General features: G+C 50.5%; 1 protein-coding gene across 9 annotated transcripts in view; it reads right to left on the reverse strand.

The window, feature by feature from the left end:
• Nucleotides 1–19,779, reverse strand: part of ank1a (ankyrin 1, erythrocytic a) — a 56,050-nt gene that overhangs the window by 16,528 nt on the left and 19,743 nt on the right. For 3 of the 9 annotated variants that reach the window (XM_079740012.1, XM_079740018.1, XM_079740010.1), the window contains 24 exons: nt 19,383–19,580; nt 18,266–18,364; nt 17,834–17,932; nt 17,382–17,579; nt 16,838–16,936; nt 14,851–14,949; nt 14,305–14,403; nt 13,926–14,018; nt 13,747–13,819; nt 11,598–11,715; nt 11,327–11,405; nt 11,000–11,115; nt 10,063–10,287; nt 9,666–9,820; nt 9,291–9,502; nt 6,665–6,869; nt 6,261–6,357; nt 5,935–6,163; nt 5,476–5,604; nt 5,033–5,152; nt 4,843–4,927; nt 4,355–4,456; nt 2,611–2,757; nt 2,146–2,304 (listed from right to left, as the gene is read on the reverse strand). In XM_079740012.1, coding sequence (XP_079596138.1) covers nt 2,146–2,304; nt 2,611–2,757; nt 4,355–4,456; nt 4,843–4,927; nt 5,033–5,152; nt 5,476–5,604; nt 5,935–6,163; nt 6,261–6,357; nt 6,665–6,869; nt 9,291–9,502; nt 9,666–9,820; nt 10,063–10,287; nt 11,000–11,115; nt 11,327–11,405; nt 11,598–11,715; nt 13,747–13,819; nt 13,926–14,018; nt 14,305–14,403; nt 14,851–14,949; nt 16,838–16,936; nt 17,382–17,579; nt 17,834–17,932; nt 18,266–18,364; nt 19,383–19,580 — 3,235 coding nt within the window. The remainder of the gene's footprint in view (nt 1–2,145; nt 2,305–2,610; nt 2,758–4,354; nt 4,457–4,842; nt 4,928–5,032; nt 5,153–5,475; nt 5,605–5,934; nt 6,164–6,260; nt 6,358–6,664; nt 6,870–9,290; nt 9,503–9,665; nt 9,821–10,062; nt 10,288–10,999; nt 11,116–11,326; nt 11,406–11,597; nt 11,716–13,746; nt 13,820–13,925; nt 14,019–14,304; nt 14,404–14,850; nt 14,950–16,837; nt 16,937–17,381; nt 17,580–17,833; nt 17,933–18,265; nt 18,365–19,382; nt 19,581–19,779) is intronic. The other 6 variants (XM_079740017.1, XM_079740016.1, XM_079740013.1 and 3 more) reach the window with 6 other exon arrangements.

Consider the following 19,779-nt stretch of genomic DNA (forward strand, 5'->3'; position numbering starts at 1 on the left):
GGACAGAAAGAGGGACAGACAGACATTCAGACAGACCGACAGACAGACAGACAGACAGACCGACAGACAGACAGACAGACGTACGGACGGACAGGTATCAGATGCACCGCAGCCGTGATCTGAACGTCTCTTTCATGGTCATGTGTCTACGCATCGTTACATCCCCGGGCATTGCTCCAGTTTGCACAGGGAGGACCAGTGGCCGAGCTGGAGACAGGGGACCGAGAGCCGGGCAGCTCCCCATGAGGACCACAGGGAGGAGGGCGCCCTCGGCAGGCCAGAGGGTGAAACTGGAGTCAATCAAGATGTACCATGTACCATGAGGAGGAGGAGGAGGAGGAGGAGGAGCACTCTGTAGAGGAGAGCAGTTACCATGGGCCAACCTTATGCTCTAAGGCAGACTGGTACCATGTATGGCAATGAGTTGATACACATTGAAGATATCCCATGTTGAAATGCCTTGGATTCAAAAGTCATAAGGGGGTGTATAGGCAGTTTTCTATTATTTGAATAAAAGGTGTGATTTCTCTTTAAAGCAAACTGTGATAAAGACTTGACTAAAAACACAATGCTAACAAATTACATTTGTGCGCAGTTGAATGATTGTTTACTAGTATAATGGTTTAGATGAGTCAATATATTCGGCTCTGGGATTTCTCTATCTCTGTGCTGGTGGCTGCATCGATACTCCAGTCCTCAACGTGCTCTGCTTAAAGATCCTCTAACCTTTATGTTTATGAAAACACAATCTTGAAGTGAATATTAAATGCTTGACTGCTTGACCACTTTTATTCTTTAAAACAAAGAAATACTTTAGCTACATTTCCACACGTTCACCCTCATTGAGAATGCTTAGGGATCTATGAGTTGGCAATCAGAACTTCCGTCTTGAGGTAGGTCTGATTCTTGTGCCAGGTGTCTCCCAATCTGGGACTATTCTTCACTGCATTTTTAAACAGTGCAGAAGTCCTTTCTTTGTGCCAGTTTGAACCAATTACAAATGGTCTCATCGAAGCCACCCTTTTACATACGAGTCTCACGACCAAACATTATTTCAGGGGTGTCTAGACTTGAGTAATCTGGCACAGCTCTGGAACCTCAAGCTGAGGTCATGACTAGGAACTTCCCTGAGGCGCTCCAGAGGATGACATAGGAGTATCCTGAGTCCCACCAGTGGTGCTGCATGAAAACCTCTCATGATTAGCGTCTAGCGTTTAGCGTCTAATGTTTAGCGTCTAAAGGTGCGTTCACACCAAACGCGAAGGGGCGACACCATCCCATAGAAAGTGAACGTAGAGACGCGAATTGGGCAAATTATTCGCTAGAGAAAACCGGCGACAAGTTTGTCACGCCACACTTTCGCCCTGCACGGGCGAGCGCGTTCGCGAGGATTTGCAGCACGACAAATTCGCTCGAGTTGAAATATTTCACCTTTTCCGCGACATTCGTGTGATGACAGCCCATCAGCGCTCAACAGCGTGGCCACTGAGTGACATGTGTAACGTAACAGCCAATCAGCGTTCAACCGGCCAACCATTCCCTGCAGTGCAGTCCGGGGTGAACCGCATCAAATTCGCCTGACAAAACTTGCACAGCGACAGTTTATGATTTGTCGCGCGAGAAAACTATGAAGACAAATGTGTCTTTTGGTGTGAACGCACCTTAACGATTAGCGTCTAACGATGAGCGTCTAATGATTTAGCGTCTAACGATTAGCGTCTAATGTTCGGAATCCAACGATTAGCGTCTAACGTTCAGTATCTAACGATTAGCGCCTAACGATTAGCGTCTAATGTTCAGCATCTAACGAATAGCGTCTAACGATTAGCGTCTAATGTTCAGCATCTAACGATTAGCGTCTAACGTTCGGAGTCTAACGATTAGCGTTAACCAATTTTCGCCTAATGTTCAGCATCTAACGATTAGCGTCTTACGTTCATCGTCTAACGTTTATCGCCGAACGTTCTCAGCTCTCAAATTAGCGTCTAAAGTTTAGCATCTAAAGTTCAGCTCAGTGTTAAACAGAAATGACAAGGAAGAAAACTGAAGAGAAGAAACAACAAGGCAAACCTCGGTTTGCGGTTTGGGTCAGCCCCTGAGCGTAAGGATCTGTCTGCACTTTGGGGTTCTGAGCCGTAGTCTTACCATTGGTCAGGCCCGGGGAGAGGTGCTCTCTCTCGCTTGGACGGCAGCGGTTGAGCTCCCGAGAGCCCTGCCGGCCCTGGGGCTGGGGGGGCGGCCCCTCCAGCATGGTGACGATGTCCATGCGGTCGATGCTCTTCAGGGCCACGTACAGACTCTCCACTGGGGGGGCGGGGGTGGGGGGGGGGGGACACATGATGGGGGAAGGGGGTACACAGAGAGAGGAGAAGGAGATACAGAACGGTTAGAGCAACAGGATCGATTAACGTAGAACAACCACAACAATAGCAATAGCATGGTTGAACATTTTGATCTGAGATGATCAACATCCTAAACCGGTGCATAGACCTTGGAAGAGGAGATGGGGTTGATGGATCTGAAAACAGTGTGTAGATCCTACAGGAGGAGACCAGGTAAAGGAGAACCTGAGTGAGGTTATGACTGATGTGAAGGTGAGTTAAGACTCACTTCTCATGTACTCACTCTTGGCCCTCTTGCCCTCCCTGGTAGCCCAAAGGTTGAGCAGCGCAGAGCTCTGCTCCAACAGCGAGTTGGGGTTCTCCACCCGGATCTTGTTGATGTCATCCACACTGAGCTGGAGCTCACGGGCAAGCTCTGTGGGAAACATGGGGGGAGAGGATGTATAACACCGACCCTAGCTCTGTGGGACACAGAGAGGATGTATAACACTGACCCTAGCTCTGTGGGGACACAGAGAGGATGTATAACACTAACCCTAGCTCTGTGGGACACAGAGAGGATGTATAACACCGACCCTAGCTCTGTGGGGACACAGAGAGGATGTATAACACTGACCCTAGCTCTGTGGGGACACAGAGAGGATGTATAACACTAACCCTAGCTCTGTGGGACACAGAGAGGATGTATAACACAGACCCTAGCTTTGTAGGGACACAGAGAGGATGTATAACACAGACCCTAGCTCTCTGGGACACAAGGAGGGACTGGACTTTTCTTAAATGGTTTTAAAAGGCTTCCCACCGCAAGACGTATGATTTCATGACTTTGTGTTTCCTTCTAGACTAACCATCTAGAATGTTCTTTACCTTAAAAGAGAATCATAAGATATCCCCACGGCCATAACACAAAGGGGTTTCAAACAGACAACACTGCAAATTTTCTTCAGAAGGCAGTCAATCCCTCACCCCCACCAAAGAACCTGCTATAACTACCAGGCATTATTTCCTAGCAGACAAGCAATGCTCTGGTATCACTCAATTAGCAACCGTCCTTCCAATGGAACATCCAGCTGTCACAGTTTACCCTCACGACCATTCTACTATTGAGGACAATGGAGACTCACTTATCTACAAAGGAAGATTTTAATCTTTTGAAGATGTCATTGTCCCCACTACTACCTACATACAGGTCTACCTACAAATACACCTACCTACATACAGGCCTACCTAAATACAAGCCTAGCTAGATACAGGCCTACCATCAACCAGGCCTACCTACATACAGGCCAACCATCAACCAGGCCTACCTACATACAGGCCTACCTACATACAGGCCAACCATCAACCAGGCCTACCTACATACAGGCCAACCATCAACCAGGCCTACCTACATACAGGCCTACCTACATACAGGCCAACCATCAACCAGGCCTACCTACATACAGGCCAACCATCAACCAGGCCTACCTACATACACGCCTACCTACATACAGGCCTACCTACATACAGGCCTACCTACATACAGGCCTACCTACATACACAACTACCTACATACAGGCCTACTTACATACAAGCCTACCTACATACACACCTACCTACATACAGGCCTACCTAAAGGAAGGCCTACCTACATACACACCTACCTACATACAGGCCAACCATCAACCAGGCCTACCTACATACAGGCCTACCTACATACAGGCCTACATACATACAGGCCAACCTAAAGAAAGGCCTACTTACATACACACCTACCTAGATACAGGCCTACCTACATACACACCTACCTAGATACAGGCCTACCTACAGCACTGTTGAAGGGGCCTGAGACTTAAGAATTTCATTGGCAGTGACTGCGTCTATAATTGTTGTGCATATGACAAATAAACCATCTTGAATCTTGAACAGGCCTACCAAACTAAATCCCTGTCTCCAAAGCCCTTTTAGTGAGAAAAAAAAAAAGTGGGATGTAAGTTTTCCAGCAGCCAGTCAGCGCCGGCTCCTCCACTCACCAGCCCAGCTCAGTCCCAGCTGTTCTGCGATCAGAGCCATCTTTAACTCTGTCCTTTCCATGGCAGTCATGGCCGCTGCAGAAACCACAGCAGAATTGATACCTTAACAAATGAGATGAAGATTTTCAGACTCAGTTCAAGAGTTCTTTCATTGTTCTTTGGTTTCACCTTGTACCTTTGGGTGCACCTTATGACCAGCGTACAAATGAACCTTTTCGTAATCTCATAATTTCCTCGTAAATTTTGCAGGGTTTGAAATATTCCTGGATTAATGAAATGTGTGTGAAACCTAGTGAACATAAGAGTGTGAACACTAGTCAACATAAGAGTGTGAACCCTAGTGAAACTAAGAGTGTAAACCCTAGTGAACATTAGAGTCTGAACCCTAGTGAAACTAAGAGTGGGAACCCTAGTGAACATAAGGGTGTGAGCCCTTAGTGAAAATAAGCGTGCGAACCCTAGTGAACATAAGAGTGTGAACCTCGTACCCATGGCCGGCTCATTCATAGCGCTGTATCTCTCCCTCAGAGCTAGTGGGGTCAGTGTGCGTCTCCGGTCTTCACTCCCGACCGCCTGCCAAACAGAAGGACATCACGTCACTCAGTGCGGATTGTATGATCGATCGTCATTAGATCAGATTGTCATATAGACATGTTTATATATTGATGGACTCTTTACCCTGGCGCACGGGGGCATGGTGATATTGAGGTTGCAGAGGACTTGTTGGCTGTCTTCATACTTGGTGGACTTGCGGAGGAACGACAAATATCCAGTGGGATCCTTGCTGCTGTCTCTCACCTGAGGATGATGGAAAATGGCGTTCAGGACACATCTTGCTTCAGAAATATGTTCAGTTTTTAGGATAACAGCAAAACACAACACAGGAGGAATGTGCTTTGGGATTCCTGCAGCTGGCTTCATATGATGGGGAGGGAATACATCACTTCATCCTATTGGTTGAAAGATAAGTTGAATACATTTCACAAGTTGTTGACACAATCAACAACTTCCTAACAAGCTGAATAGAAGGTTATTTTAAGGTCATGGTGACTTTAGTAAATGGGAGTATGAAATCCCCCCCCCCCCACACACACACACAGTATACAGTCTTATGTAAACACCTTGACGGAGACAGGAAGCCTGTTATCCTTGAAGGCCTGGAAGCTGAAGCAGCGAGGCTGCTGGGTGGCCTTCCTGATGGGCACCAGGTTCCCTGAACACTCCAGGTGGAGGGGCATACCTTCCATCACCTGCAGGGGGCAACACTGGGATCAGCCGCCGCAACCAGGAAATGGACACAAAATGGCTAGCGATATGGGCCAAAAACTAAATAAAAGTTGGCAAATAAGTTGTAGTTTTAAATGTTGCCTTATCACTGTGTTAGGTGTCATCTAAGGAAAAACAGGTGTCACTGAACACTAATGACGGCTATGCTGTGTTTAATGTAACAAGGTACGGGTAGTAGGCTAGCCCGGTGAATTACCTGTGCCCTGGCACACAAGATGTGATAGGAGTGACATCTGTGAGAGGGACTACAGACAACCTGAATAAGCAGCCCTTCTATCCCAAGTTCTCCTGACCTCTATGTCCCGGCTGCGGGCCACCTCGTTGAAGTTCTCGTGCTGCTCCAGGGTTTTGTCCATCTTGTCGTCCGTCATGCAGTAGCAGCGCAGGCGACCCTCGCGGACCTCGTTCATCTTGGCGAACACCACAAACTTGGCCATGTAGGGCACGGCCGACAGCTCTCGGTACAGCAGGTTGGCGAAGGCCACTGCCTCCGCCGTCCGGGGGCAGTCCGCCAGCCAGAACCTGGAGCAACAACACAGCGTGAGTCTCTGGGGCTCATCACGCTACGAATGAGCTTTGATCAGAGCGCTCGTCAGGGCGTTCTAGAGGTGCTGCTCACCGCGCGGACACGTTGGTGGTGAAGTTAGCGCACTCGTTGGTGTAGAGCAGCTTGGTGGTGCCGGTGATGTCCTCCCACTGGGCCGGGGCCGTGCCTCCTGCAGGGAGGACATTAGATCAACACGTTGCCGTGGTAGAACCTCCTGACTGCTGCCAGCCAGAGCAGCAGAGGGACAGCCTGGCTAGGGTAGTGTGGCGCTGTTGGCCGCCTCCCAGTCAAAAGGATCTGGGTCAGATGCCCACCTTCTGTAGCCTACTGATGAGCATCCTAGAGAATTTGCCTGAACACAACTGCTCCCTAATGACATGTATGGGAGGATGTATTTACTGTAAGTCACTGTTGATAAAAGCATCAGCTACAGAGTGCAATCTTGGGGGCCCTCCGTCCCCTGCCTGGTCCAGTACCTATGACGGAGCAGAGGAGGCGAAGGCTGGTGGTGTCCCCCTCCCCAGCGTCCCGCGGGCTGTCCCTCCAGGACGGGGGCAGCGGGATGCGCAGGCCGATGGGCCGGTGGAACTTGCGTCGGCGCGGCTCAACCGTCACCACAGGACTGAAGTTGGCCTGGTTCCCCAGCAGCTTTGCTACTAGCTCGTCTGGAACTGGCTGGGCCTGGAGGTCAGAGGGTGGAGGAGGAGGAGGTCAGAGGGTGGAGGAGGAGGAGGTCAGAGGGTGGAGGAGGAGGTGGTCAGAGGGTGGAGGAGGAGGAGGTCAGAGGGTGGAGGAGGAGGAGGTCAGAGGGTGGAGGAGGAGGTGGTCAGAGGGTGGAGGAGGAGGAGGTCAGAGGGTGGAGGAGGAGGAGGAGGTCAGAGGGTGGAAGAGGAGGCGGTCAGATGGTGGAGGAGGAGGAGGTCAGATGGTGGAGGAGGAAGAGGAGGTCACAAGGTAAAAGTGTGGAGCTGGAGGAGAACACAGGGTGGAGGAGGTCACAGGGTGGAGGAGGAGGAGGTCACAGGGTGGAGGAGGAGGAGGTCACAGGGTGGAGGAGGTCACAGGGTGGAGGAGGAGGTCACAGGGTGGAGGAGGAGGAGGTCACAGGGTGGAGGAGGAGGAGGTCACAGGGTGGAGGAGGAGATGGTCACAGGGTGGAGGAGGTGGTCAGAGGGTGGAGGAGAAGGAGATCACAGGATGGAGGAGGAGGAGGTCTCAGGGTGGAGGAGGAGGAGGTCACAGGGTGGAGGAGGAGGTCACAGGGTGGAGGAGGAGGTGGTCTCAGGATGGAGGAGGAGGAGGTCACAGGGTGGAGGATGAGGTCACAGGGTGGAGGAGGAGGAGGTCAGAGGGTGGAGGAGGAGGAGGTCTCAGGGTGGAGGAGGAGGAGGTCACAGGGTGGAGGAGGTGGTCAGAGGGTGGAGGAGGAGGAGGTCTCAGGGTGGAGGAGGAGGAGGTCACAGGGTGGAGGAGGTGGTCAGAGGGTGGAGGAAGAGGAGGTCACAGGGTGGATGAGGAGGTGGTCACAACGTGGAGGAGGTGGTCAGAGGGTGGAGGAAGAGGAGGTCACAGGGTGGAGGAAGAGGAGGTCACAGGGTGGAGGAGGAGGAGGTCAGAGGGTGGAGGAGGTCATAGGGTGGAGGAGGAGGTCTCAGGGTGGAGGAGGAGGTGGTCAGAGGGTGGAGGAGGAGGAGGTCTCAGGGTGGAGGAGGAGGAGGTCACAGGGTGGAGGAGGTGGTCAGAGGGTGGAGGAAGAGGAGGTCACAGGGTGGAGGAGGAGGAGGTCAGAGGATGGAGGAGGAGGTGGTGGTGGAGGAGGAGGAGGTCAGAGGGTGGAGGAGGAGGTCACAGGGTGGAGGAAGAGGAAGTCACAGGGTGGAGGAAGAGGAGGTCACAGGGTGGAGGAGGAGGAGGTCAGAGGGTGGAGGAGGAGGTCACAGGGTGGAGGAAGAGGAGGTCATAGGGTGGAGGAAGAGGAGGTCATAGGGTGGAGAAGGAGGTGGTCAGAGGGTGGAGGAGGTCATAGGGTGCAGGAGGAGGTCAGAGGATGGAGGAGGAGGTGGTGGTGGAGGAGGAGGAGGTCAGAGGGTGGAGGAGTTCATAGGGTGCAGGAGGAGTTGGTCACAGGACATGGATAAAAGAAAGGATATGAGGATGCTCATCCAGAGGTTGGATAATATCAGCGGATGTTGGAGAAATCATAAAGATACTGGATAGGAAATGAGGGGAAGGAAGGGAGGTGTATTTTTTTTCTTTGTTTATTGTAAAAATGTAACAAAAAGTTTAACATCATCGATTTTCTAGAATCATTCATACCATTTGGATATAAAAGTAGAATTCAGGTTTTGATGAGGCCCGTATAAAACATTATGCATTATCCAGTTAACACAAATGAATGAAGAAATTAGGAATTATTAGACTACAAAAATAAATTATTAGCTTTAAAAAAATATATATATATTAGCCACTATAATTTCACACTTCATTATCTTTAGAAAGACAAATTTACATATAAATATTAGACATTCATTTTGCAAAATATAATTTAGTATATACAATAATATTAGCATTGACACATCTATAGTATGTACATTATAACAGACATGCATGGCTGTAAGGGATGCATCACATGCACTAACCAAAGCCTGCAGACAGGAAGATAGAAACTGAAACATAACATATAATTCTCATTTCTTTTCATCTTAATGATCAAGAAATTAAATTGACCCACTGGTTCATGCTGGAAATGCTGATCACACCGCTATTCTAATAACCAAAATATAAAAGTCATGAAATAGTGAACAAAAGAGCATTAGCAGCTCTAACTGAAGTAGTAACAACAAACAGGTCAATGAGTTAATAAAGGTGCTGATGGGAGCGGGCCAAGAGCACGGGGAAACAAACCAAGGTCCAGGGAATAGTCAAAGAAATAAACAGACATGAATGAATAAAATAACAGAAGAACGAAGAAAGGACAGAAGAACATGTCAGGTTGTAACGTCCTGGTCCCATGCTGGGCGTCGGCAAGGCAACAGAGGCGGAGAAGACCTGCTGGTCGCTAAGGCCCTAAGGCCCCCACCTCTCCTCATCCTGCCACCTCACCTGCAGCCCCAGGCGGACCCTCTTGGTGACGGCCGTCTCGGGGAAGGACGCCTGCACCATGGGCAGCAGCTTGCTGGTGAGGGCACCCCCCTCAGGGCCAATCAGGTCGCTCTCCTGCTGCACGCGCGACACCACGGCCAGGTAGAGCGGGAAGTCGGTGGAGATGATGCGGCGGATACGCTTCTTGCCAAGCTCCTCCTGGCTCTCCAGGTCTGGGGAGGGCGGAGGGCAGGTGGGGGTCAGGCAGGGGGTCAGGTGGGGATCAGCTGGGGGTCAGCAACTTCAACCTTGTGTTAGTACGTTCAGGTCGGTGCTATTATATCTCTATGGGCGCTTTTGTCATTGTTTGAAGCCCACAGTGTTGGGCTCTCTTACCCTCGTCCATCCCGTTGAGGATGGTCTCCAGCACCTCGTCACCGTAGCGATTGCGGTGCTCCTTCCACACGGAGCCGTTCTCACTCCTCAGGACCACCAGCTCCCTGTCCCCCCGGCCCAGAGCCGCGAAGTGAGGGATCTCCACTATCACCGGCCTGCCACACACACACACACACACACACACACACACACACACACACACACACACACACACACACACACACACACACAAACGCACACACACACACACACCCATACACATTAACTACTACTTTAAATAACAGGAAATGACTTTGAATTCAATGTAATAACCGCAAACTCCCGGCTACAGCCGGGAGTTTCCAGACAGCCTACAGCCGTTAGGGCCGGTTCAGCCGTGGTCTGCAGGCCCCCTCACCCCAGGAACTGCATTCCGGCTGGGCCCAGGGAGATGATGCGGCTGGCCAGCCCCTCGCCCTCCACCAGGGGGGGGGGCGTGGTCAGCTTCTGGGGCTTCACCAGGCGGCAGGTGATGCGTGTGGGCGCGGCGCAGGTCCGGGGCGGGATGATGACGCGCAGCCCGTTGTGTCTGCTGCCCCGCATGGAGCCGCCACGAGCGTCCACCATGAAGCTCACCAGGAACCTGTTGGGCCACAGGGGTCACGGTCATCATCCTCCTCATACATCACCATCGGTATGGTTCTCCACAACTTCATCCTCCTCATCATGAGAACAAAGTGACAACTTCATCGTCGTCATTAGGATGATCAATAACTTCGCCATCATCACACCCATCCTCTTCATAACCATCATCATTATGTTCAGGTAAAGAAGTATTTTCGAAGCACTAGTCTGAGCCATCTAGCACCAATATATCTAAACCTGCCAGACCTGCAGGATGTACCCCCCCTCCCTGTGGGCTCCCCGTGTTCACGGTGATCAGAGTGAACCCAGCCCCCCAGGCTCAACCACCCCACCATCGCCTCTCCTCTGAACTTCAATTGAATAGGGCCAGTTTAATGATGTAAGCCTCTATCACATGAGTGGTCTCCCAATGGACCACAGACCCCCGTTCAAATGAGGATTGGATAACCCCTGCTAGCCTGAAGCCTGGAGCGGAGGACCTTCCAGACAGCCACAGAGCTCTAGAACGGCAGGCGGTAAAATGGCTGCCAACTTCTAGTGAATGGAAAGGCAGATGTCAAATGCCGTTTAAGACCCAGTGACTTGACAGGGATATGGTCCCAGTGGTGTAGCTGACAGGAAGAGACCCGCTGGGGGGCTGTGCGGTGGTGAAAGGCTGACAGGAAGTGACCCGCTGGGGGAGGCTGTGCGGTGGTGAAAGGCTGGCTGACCCGGTGTGTATGGGGCTGGCCACCGGGCTGACGTTGTCCGACGTTTCAGTCGCCGGGCTGCTCGGGATCAGCGAGTCGTCGTCGTACTCTTTGGGGAGAGGAAGAGGAGTGTGTAGCTGCGGCAGAAGAAGAACAGACGGCGTTCATGTCTCCGTCGAAACCATCAGGAGGAGCATCGTGATGCTCAGCATGACCTGCTGGTTATCATTAAACAGTCGCATGACCAAAATACTTTATGAACGTCTGATATATGCCAATCCTGGCGCGTCTTATTGAAAGGACAGAGAGATGCGAGGCGGAGACAGGAGGACGTAGTGAGGGTCTGACCTGCTCCACCTCCTGCTCCTTCAGCAGCACAGTCTCCGGCGACACGCGGGGGATCCTGGGGAGTGACGGGGACAGGTTCCTGTCAGGAGGAACGAGAAACAATCACATTGTAGCGAGTCTGGGGTCAAACGAGCCCAGCCACACTTCCTGTCTGCCCGTGCTAGCTCTGCCCCCCCCCCCCCCCCCCCCCCCCACACCTCCGTCAGCCCCTAGCGCTGTCAGCTGGTCCCCATAGCGCCCCCCACTGTGACCCCAGCCCTGCCACCCTTACGCTGTGCCCAGCCCTCTCTCGTACTCCATGGATTTCTTTGGGGACAGGAAATCGTCATCATGGTCTTTCAAGTCATCCATCTTCATGTACCTGGCGCCGTCCGTGGCCAGCTCCTCCCCTTCACACACACAAGAGACCGCCAGCAGGTCAGGTGACCAGGGTGGGTGAGGGAGAGGGAGGAGGAGGAGAGACAACACAGAACAAAACAAATTGTTTACCGAGGTGAGAGCACGTGCAGAGATGGGACATGACATCACAGGAGTGGGGCGTGAGTGTGTGTGTGTGTGTGTGTGTGTGTGTGTGTCTGTGTGTGTGTGTGTGTGTGTGTGTGTGTGTGTGTGTGTGTGTGTGTGTGTGTGTGTGTGTGTGTGTGTGAGAGTGAGTGCGCTGGACGTTTTTCATTCAGATGTTAGTTTTGTGAGTCGGGACTTTAGTGCTAATGCTCAATGCTGAACCAAGATGCACGATATGATACAATAGATTTGTTGACAGCAAATTTAAACAACACAGTTACAGCCACCAGGTGACCACAGGATGGTTTCTATGGCCGCTGTGTTCAAGTCAACATACAAACCGTGTGGTATTGGAGTAAACATCAGCATTAAGAATGGCCCCCACTTACAACCAAGCCATGAGGGGCCCCAGATCACGAGGGGCCCCAGATCATGAAGGGCCCCAGATCATGAGGGGCCCCAGATCATGAGGGGCCCCAGATCATGAAGGGCCCCAGATCATGAAGGGCCCCAGATCATGAAGCGCCCCAGATCATGAAGGGCCCAAGATCATGAGGGGATCCAGATCACAAAATCATGAGGGGCCCCAGATCATTTAACCCAGATCATGAGGGACTCCAGTGTGTGTGTGTTAGATCACACACACACTGGAGTCTCACACACACACACACACACACACACACACACACACCCACACCAGTCAATGTCATCACATACATTTTAAGTGCAAGACTTCTTGTTAGTATACGATGAGTCAGTTTAGGGTTCAAGAAAGACGAAGACAGTCATTACACTATGGCGCTGTGATCTTTACGGCTGAATAGCTTGAATACTTTACTTCCTAATGGTTTGAACGGTACGGTTAGACGGATTTAGATCAGAGCGTAGAGGAGCGATGTGCAGGTCGAAGTCTCATTGGCAGCCACTCAGGAAGAGAAACCTCCCGTATTGTTAATGAATAAGAAGTGTTACTGGAGGGACAGACAGAGGTCACAGACGTGATGCCATGGGCGCATGCCAATGAGCAGGAGGGCCACCATACCACTGAGCACCGACAGAGAGACACAGAGACAGAGGGAGAGAGGGAGAGATTAAAAAGGGAAAAGACAGAGAGAAACAGAGACAGAGGGAGAGAGGGAGAGATTAAAAAGGGAAAAGACAGAGAGACACAGAGACAGAGGGAGAGAGGGAGAGATTAAAAAGGGAAAAGACAGAGAGACACAGAGACAGAGGGAGAGAGAGAGGGAGAATAAAAAGGGAAAAGACAGAGGGAAACAGAGACAGAGGGAGAGAGAGGGAGAGATTAGAGAGGGAAAAGACAGAGAGACACAGAGACAGAGGGAGAGAGAGAGGGAGATTCAAAAGGGAAAAGACAGAGAGACACAGAGACAGAGGGAGAGAGAGAGGGAGATTAAAGAGGGAAAGAAGAGAGAGAAAGGACGAGCAGGAGAGAGAGAAAAGTAGCAGAGAGACGGACAGAGAAGTAAGAGGAAAGTGGGAACGATAGAAAGAGAAAAGGAACAGAATGACAGGTAGAGGGAGGAGGGAGAAACAGAGGAGCCGGGACAGGGAGGAAAGGCTAAGTGAGCTTGAAATGGAGCCACAGACTTTATCACGACCTACGGACGCTGCACGATGGAGAGAGGAAGAGACATTCATACCTAGTGTTAGCTGTGCAACTCCTAAAGAGGGCAAAAGGCAAAAAGGCAATCTTTTAGGGAGCTCTAAAATAAAAAACACGTCCCCATTTAAACAACCATAAACCCATCAACACAAAAAATAAAAATAAACACAGAAATGTTAGACCAAAAAAAGTGTCATTCTGCAGGAGCAACATCAACGTTTGATATTCCTAACCACACAGGGCAACTAGTCAATGTGAGGGTGTAGTTGTGAATCAGATGAGGGGATGATACCTTCATCCTCAGACACGTCCAGGATCTCATCCACCGTTTCCGGGAAACTCATGCGATGCTTCTCTGTGGTCGTCTGGGGGACAAACACCAGTAGGATGTAGATTAGCTCCGTAAGGACTAAGAAGATAAGAAAAAAAACCTTCTTATGCAGAAGAAGGTTGAAGAGCTTCCGGTCTCACCATGGTGGCCGTCTCCTCTGTGACCAGCTTCAGGACGTCGATGACGGAGATGTAGCCCAGCCTCTTAGCGATGGCCAGGGCGGACATGCCGTTCTGCACGGATGGAAGGAAGGACGTCACACACAACCACAGGATAGTCTAGCAGTAGGGTGAGGAGTTGTACCACAGACAAACAGCAGGATAGTCTAAAAGTAGGGTGAGGACCACAGACACCCAGCAGGGGAGGTACAGCAGAAGGTCTGGAATGACTCACTCCTACCTGCTCTCTAGATTCAGTGTCTGCTGCTTGTCACCTAATGACACATCTCCAAATGACGCGTCACATAATGACATGTCCCCTAATGACGCGACACCTGAAGACCGATCGTGTGGTTCTCACCGAGGTCAGCTCGTTGGGCTGCGCCGCATGCTTCAGCAGCAGGGTGACTATGTCTGTGTGTCCCTGCTGGGCGGCCTGGTGCAGCGGGGTGTAGTCCACCTGGAGGAAGTTAGAGGGCGGTAGAGGACAACCAGGATATGTTACCGTGGGGTTACGAGTAGAGGAGCAAGAGAGACTTCACCTTCGCTTGTGAAAGCCCATTCGGAACAATGTTCGTACCCACACACTATGCAGATGTTTTTCTGTTATTGTAAATTATTCAAAATATACAATGTGAATATTTTTATATAACAGATTAACAATGTGATTCATTAACAGGTCCAGTTTTTACATTTGTTGTATGTTAACAGCATTCATCATATTTTTCCAGTAGCAAATGTGAAATTGTTATAAAATGATGACACTAAGTCACACTGTATTTACTTATTTTTTGGTGTAAAGATGTGCATTTGTTAACATGGCGACTGGCCATGGTGGTCTTTGTAATTGCTGTGTCCATAGCAGTTTAGTTTTGGTTCTTAACCTGTCCAGAGGGGGCGCACTCACCCTAGTTTTGCTGTTGACGTTGGCTTGTCCCTGCAGCAGGAACTTCACCATCTTGATGTTGCCATAGTGACACGCTACATGGAGAGGGGTGTAGCCCATCTGAGAGAAAACACAGAAAACAAAACATAAACCCTCCAACCAACACTGAGGTGATCCTCAGCTTAGAAGTGACACAGAAAGATCCCTCGGCCCTGATGTTGATAACAACTTATCAGTCTGAATCTATCAACAAGTTGAAAGCTAGAGACTCATTGTGTCTAATAGACCCTAGACTTATATATACAGACTTATATACATAGATGCCGCTTTGGCCTTTATGTCTAAAAGACCATTTCTTACAGACTTATAGACTCGTACCCGTTGGCCTTTGCACCCTAAGTCAACGTGGTCGCCATGTTGGAGGGGCCAAGACGGAGCTGTCAACAAATACTAGCAAAGCTCTTTCTGGATTAAAGCAATATAAAGGTTACATCTCTCTGCCCATTTCAATGAGTCATTTTAATCTATGTGGAGTACACATTGTTCTCTTTCATAATCATTTATATAAAATACATATTATGGTTTAATAAGAATATTCAGAAGAATCACTGACATGGGTTGAGAATATAAATGTTATACACTGTTTAATTTTGTTGCAGGACAAACAGAGGTGTCACTCATAGCTAATAATTGTCTGCTTTAATGTACTCGGGCATGGGAAGTAGACTTATCTTCACCGGTTTAGTCTACTACCTGTGCCCTGGTGTATAAATAGAGCAGACCCATAATTAGTGTTACAAGCTGTGTTTGTCCCATGATGCACCTGTGTTTGCCCAACCATGCACCTGTGTTTTTCCCACAATGCACCTGTGCTAAAGGGTCGGGGCTTGAGCCCACAGCAGGCAGCTGCAGCTCAGGGTAATGATGCCACAGACTGGCTGACAAGACAAATATCTATGCAAAACATGAACGTGTGTCTTTTATTTATCTAAATCTAATATTAGACACAAACCATTGGAGTCAAAGTCCAAATTAACTTGTGAAGCCAGTTTCTTGTTTAGTAACAGTTTAACATCAGACCCACTCATTCTAATGCTGGAACTCTACTCTTATGGGTATTTCTGAGCCCAATGTTGTCCAGTATATACATAACGGTATGACTTGATACTCTCCATACTCTCTCCTTACAAGTGGAGCTAAACGGTGGTGTTGTTCCACCAGCCACAAGCTCATTCCTGGGTGAGGGATTCGTGTATTGATGGTAACCTGAAGCTGGGATAGGAGGTCAGGAAGCTATTCCTGCTCTGGGAGGAAAGGTCACTACTTAATCCATCTGACCACAAGCACAAAGTAAGAGGAAGTCTATTACGTGAAGACATGCACTGATATGGATTAGGCCCATATTTGTTCCTCATTGTTAGTAGTGGGAAAAGTTATTTTGATTCAAAGACTTACTCTTAAGGATATCTTGCTTTATATCTCCATTTAAATCAATGGACAAGGGAAATATGTAATTTAAGGGGAAGGAAATCCCCAAATCACATTATCAGTCGAACACTTTCTGTTTGGTTGAACAAATACATAGTTACATTTTTTCCTAAAATATGTGATAAAGTTAGATAGGGGAAGTCTTTAATGTACAGGACAAGAGCTACTTGTTGCCACTACATTACTACATAGGCTACTCCCTGTGTAACGGACCGCTTGGTTGTGTGTGTAGTGGACAACTCGGTTGTGTGTGTGTAGTGGACCACTCGGTTGTGTGTGTGTAGTGGACCACTCGGTTGTGTGTGTGTAGTGGACCCTTCGGTTGTGTGTGTGTAGTGGACCACTCGGTTGTGTGTGTGTAGTGGACCCTTCGGTTGTGTGTGTGTAGTGGACCACTCGGTTGTGTGTGTGTAGTAGACCACTCGGTTGTGTGTGTGTAGTAGACCACTCGGTTGAGTGTGTGTAGTAGACCACTCGGTTGTGTGTGTGTACTCGGTGGTGACGGTGGGTCTGGGCCTACCCGTGTAGCGGCGTAGACGGACGCCCCCTGGTTCACCAAGATGTCCCCGATGCCCACGTGTCCCTCCTGGGCCACGAGGTGGAGCGGGGTCAGTCCACTCTGGAGGAGAGAGGAAGAGGAGGAGGCACATCAGCTAAAGAGCCACCCGAGGCTTCGAGGCCCCTCCCGGGCGCCAGCCCCCTCTCTGGTGATGGACGGCTATTGCAAATGCTCTCTGACTCTGTCTTATTGGAGGCCAGCGATACCCCCCCCCCCCCCCCCCCCTCGCATGGCCCACTCTCATCATCATCATCATCATCATCATCGGCTAGTCTTAGCCAGTTGGCACTATCAATGAGGAAACAGCTTTTAGTGCAAGTGCTCTTTCTGATTGGCTCAGTCTGGTGCCAGGTGACATCACTTGCCATTTAGACCAAGTGCAGAGGCTGTTGGTGCTGTGCCGTGGTTTGAGTTGTAGTGAGAGCGCGCCTGTGAAGCCCTTTCTAATGGCCATCTTTACGGGGTTTTAAGGATAAGCTGAGGCGGTTGGTCCCGGTGGGCTCACCTTGTTCCCCAGGTTGACGTTGGCCTGTTTGGAGATGAGGAGGGCCACCATGTCGGGGCGGCCCTCCTGGGAGGCCAGATGCAGCGGCGTGACCCCCTGCAGGGACTCTGCGTTGGCCGATGCCCCGTACTGCAGCAGGGTGCTGGCCACCTCCACCTGGTTCTGCTTGGAGGCGATGTGGAGCGGGGTGTAGCCGTTCTGGAGAGCAGACACAGGGCGGTGAGCTGGGCTCACAGGGAGCACTCTGGGACCTGGTACAACGTGTGTGTGTGTGTGTGTGTGTGTGTGTGTGTGTGTGTGTGTGTGTGTGTATGTGTGTGTGCATGTTTGTGTGTGTGTGTGTGTTTGTGTGTGTGTGTGTGTGTGTGTGTGTGTGTGTGTGTGTGTGTGTGTGTGTGTGTGTGTGTGTGTGTGTGTGTGTGTGTGTGTGTGTGTGTGTGTGTGCGTCCTACCCGAGCAGCGCTATGTGGGGAGCCTCCTTTGCTGACCAGCAGGTTAACCACATCCAGGTTGTTGTGATGAACGGCCACATGAAGTGGAGTCAGGCCATTCTATAGAAGCACACACAGACACACATCTTGTTCAGTACACACAGACATTTGTATTCAGAAAGCTCTAGAGATCTAGGTATTGCTACATTGACAGCGGTACAGTTAGATAAAGTAACATCTAGGTAGTGTTTTTTGGGGTTCTAGATAAAGGATTTTTCTTGCGTTACCCAGGGCCTGGGAGGGAGAGCCTCCCACCATCAAAGGTTAAGGCCTGGGGGATGCCATGAGGCTCTTTGAGGGCCATTCTTGAGGCTCTCCCTCAGGAATGCCCCCTCCAAGGGCCATTCTTGACCAATGACATTGTCAGCTAGTCTCCTGGAGGGGGTCCAGTACCTTGCCAGCAGCGTTGGGATTGGCCCCTCGCTCCAGCAGCAGTTCGGCGACGTCGACCTTCCCGTACTTTGAGGCCACGTGCAGCGGAGTGAAGCCTTTCTGTAGACCACCGGGAGAGAGGGATACAGTTCATAAGCAGTACAGTGAAGCCTTTCTGTAGACCACCGGGACAGGGAGATACAGTTCATAAGCAGTACAGTGAAGCCTTTCTGTAGACCACCGGGAGAGGGAGATACAGTTCATAAGCAGTACAGTGAAGCCTTTCTGTAGACCACCGGGAGAGGGAGATACAGTTCATAAGCAGTACAGTGAAGCCTTTCTGTAGACCAACAGGAGAGGGAGATACAGTTCATAAGCAGTACAGTGAAGCCTTTCTGTAGACCACCGGGAGAGAGAGAGATACAGTTCATAAGCAGTACAGTGAAGCCTTTCTGTAGACCACCGGGAGAGGGAGATACAGTTCATAAGCAGTACAGTGAAGCCTTTCTGTAGACCACCGGGAGAGGGAGATACAGTTCATAAGCAGTACAGTGAAGCCTTTCTGTAGACCACCGGGAGAGGGAGATACAGTTCATAAGCAGTACAGTGAAGCCTTTCTGTAGACCACCGGGAGAGGGAGATACAGTTCATAAGCAGTACAGTGAAGCCTTTCTGTAGACCACCGGGAGAGAGGGATACAGTTCATAAGCAGTACAGTGAAGCCTTTCTGTAGACCACCGGGAGAGACAGAGATACAGTTCATAAGCAGTACAGTGAAGCCTTTCTGTAGACCACCGGGAGAGGGAGATACAGTTCATAAGCAGTACAGTGAAGCTTTCTGCTTTTTTATCGCTCTCTCTCTCTCTCTCCCTCTCTCTATATATATATATATATATATATATATATATTCATGGCCAACCACACAATCGCCTGGTTGCAGGCCGTTAAGGACGTGTGTCTGACGGCCTGTGACAGGACCTCCTGAGCTACTGAAGGGGGCAAGGGGCGCTACTTGCAGGGCAAGGCGACAGCCAGCTGGTCGGCAGCAGTTAGGGCTTAGGTGCCTTGCTAAGGGACACGGTGGAGCATCGTCAGTGAGTGAGGAGGTGCAGCAGGGTGTTAGACGCTGGCAGCGTACCTTTGTCATCTTGGTCTGCTGGGCGTCCATGTCCAGCAGCATGCGGATGGTCTGGGCGTGGCCCTCGCGGGCGGCGATGTGCAGGGGGGTGTGGCCCGCCGTGGTGGTGGCGTTGGGGTTGGCTTTGTGCTCCAGGAGCAGCTTCACCACCTCCTTGTGGCCCATCCGAGACGCGCAGTGCAGCGGCGTCTGGTCGTCCTGGGGAGACGAGGGGTTGAGGACACACAGAATCAGAGCCTGGACTGCCGCTCACCCCGTCACACTGAGTGTGTGGTGAGACGTCGAGACGCTAAGGACCGGGGAGAATCACTCCAACTGACTCCTAGCGTGATAACATCTGAAGGATACTGTCACTTCCACAGCGGCGCAACCAGGACTCCTATTTAAGAGTCTTTCA

The sequence above is a fragment of the Pollachius pollachius genome, assembly GCF_949987615.1.
Source record: "Pollachius pollachius genome assembly, chromosome: 1".
Taxonomy (NCBI): domain Eukaryota; kingdom Metazoa; phylum Chordata; class Actinopteri; order Gadiformes; family Gadidae; genus Pollachius; species Pollachius pollachius.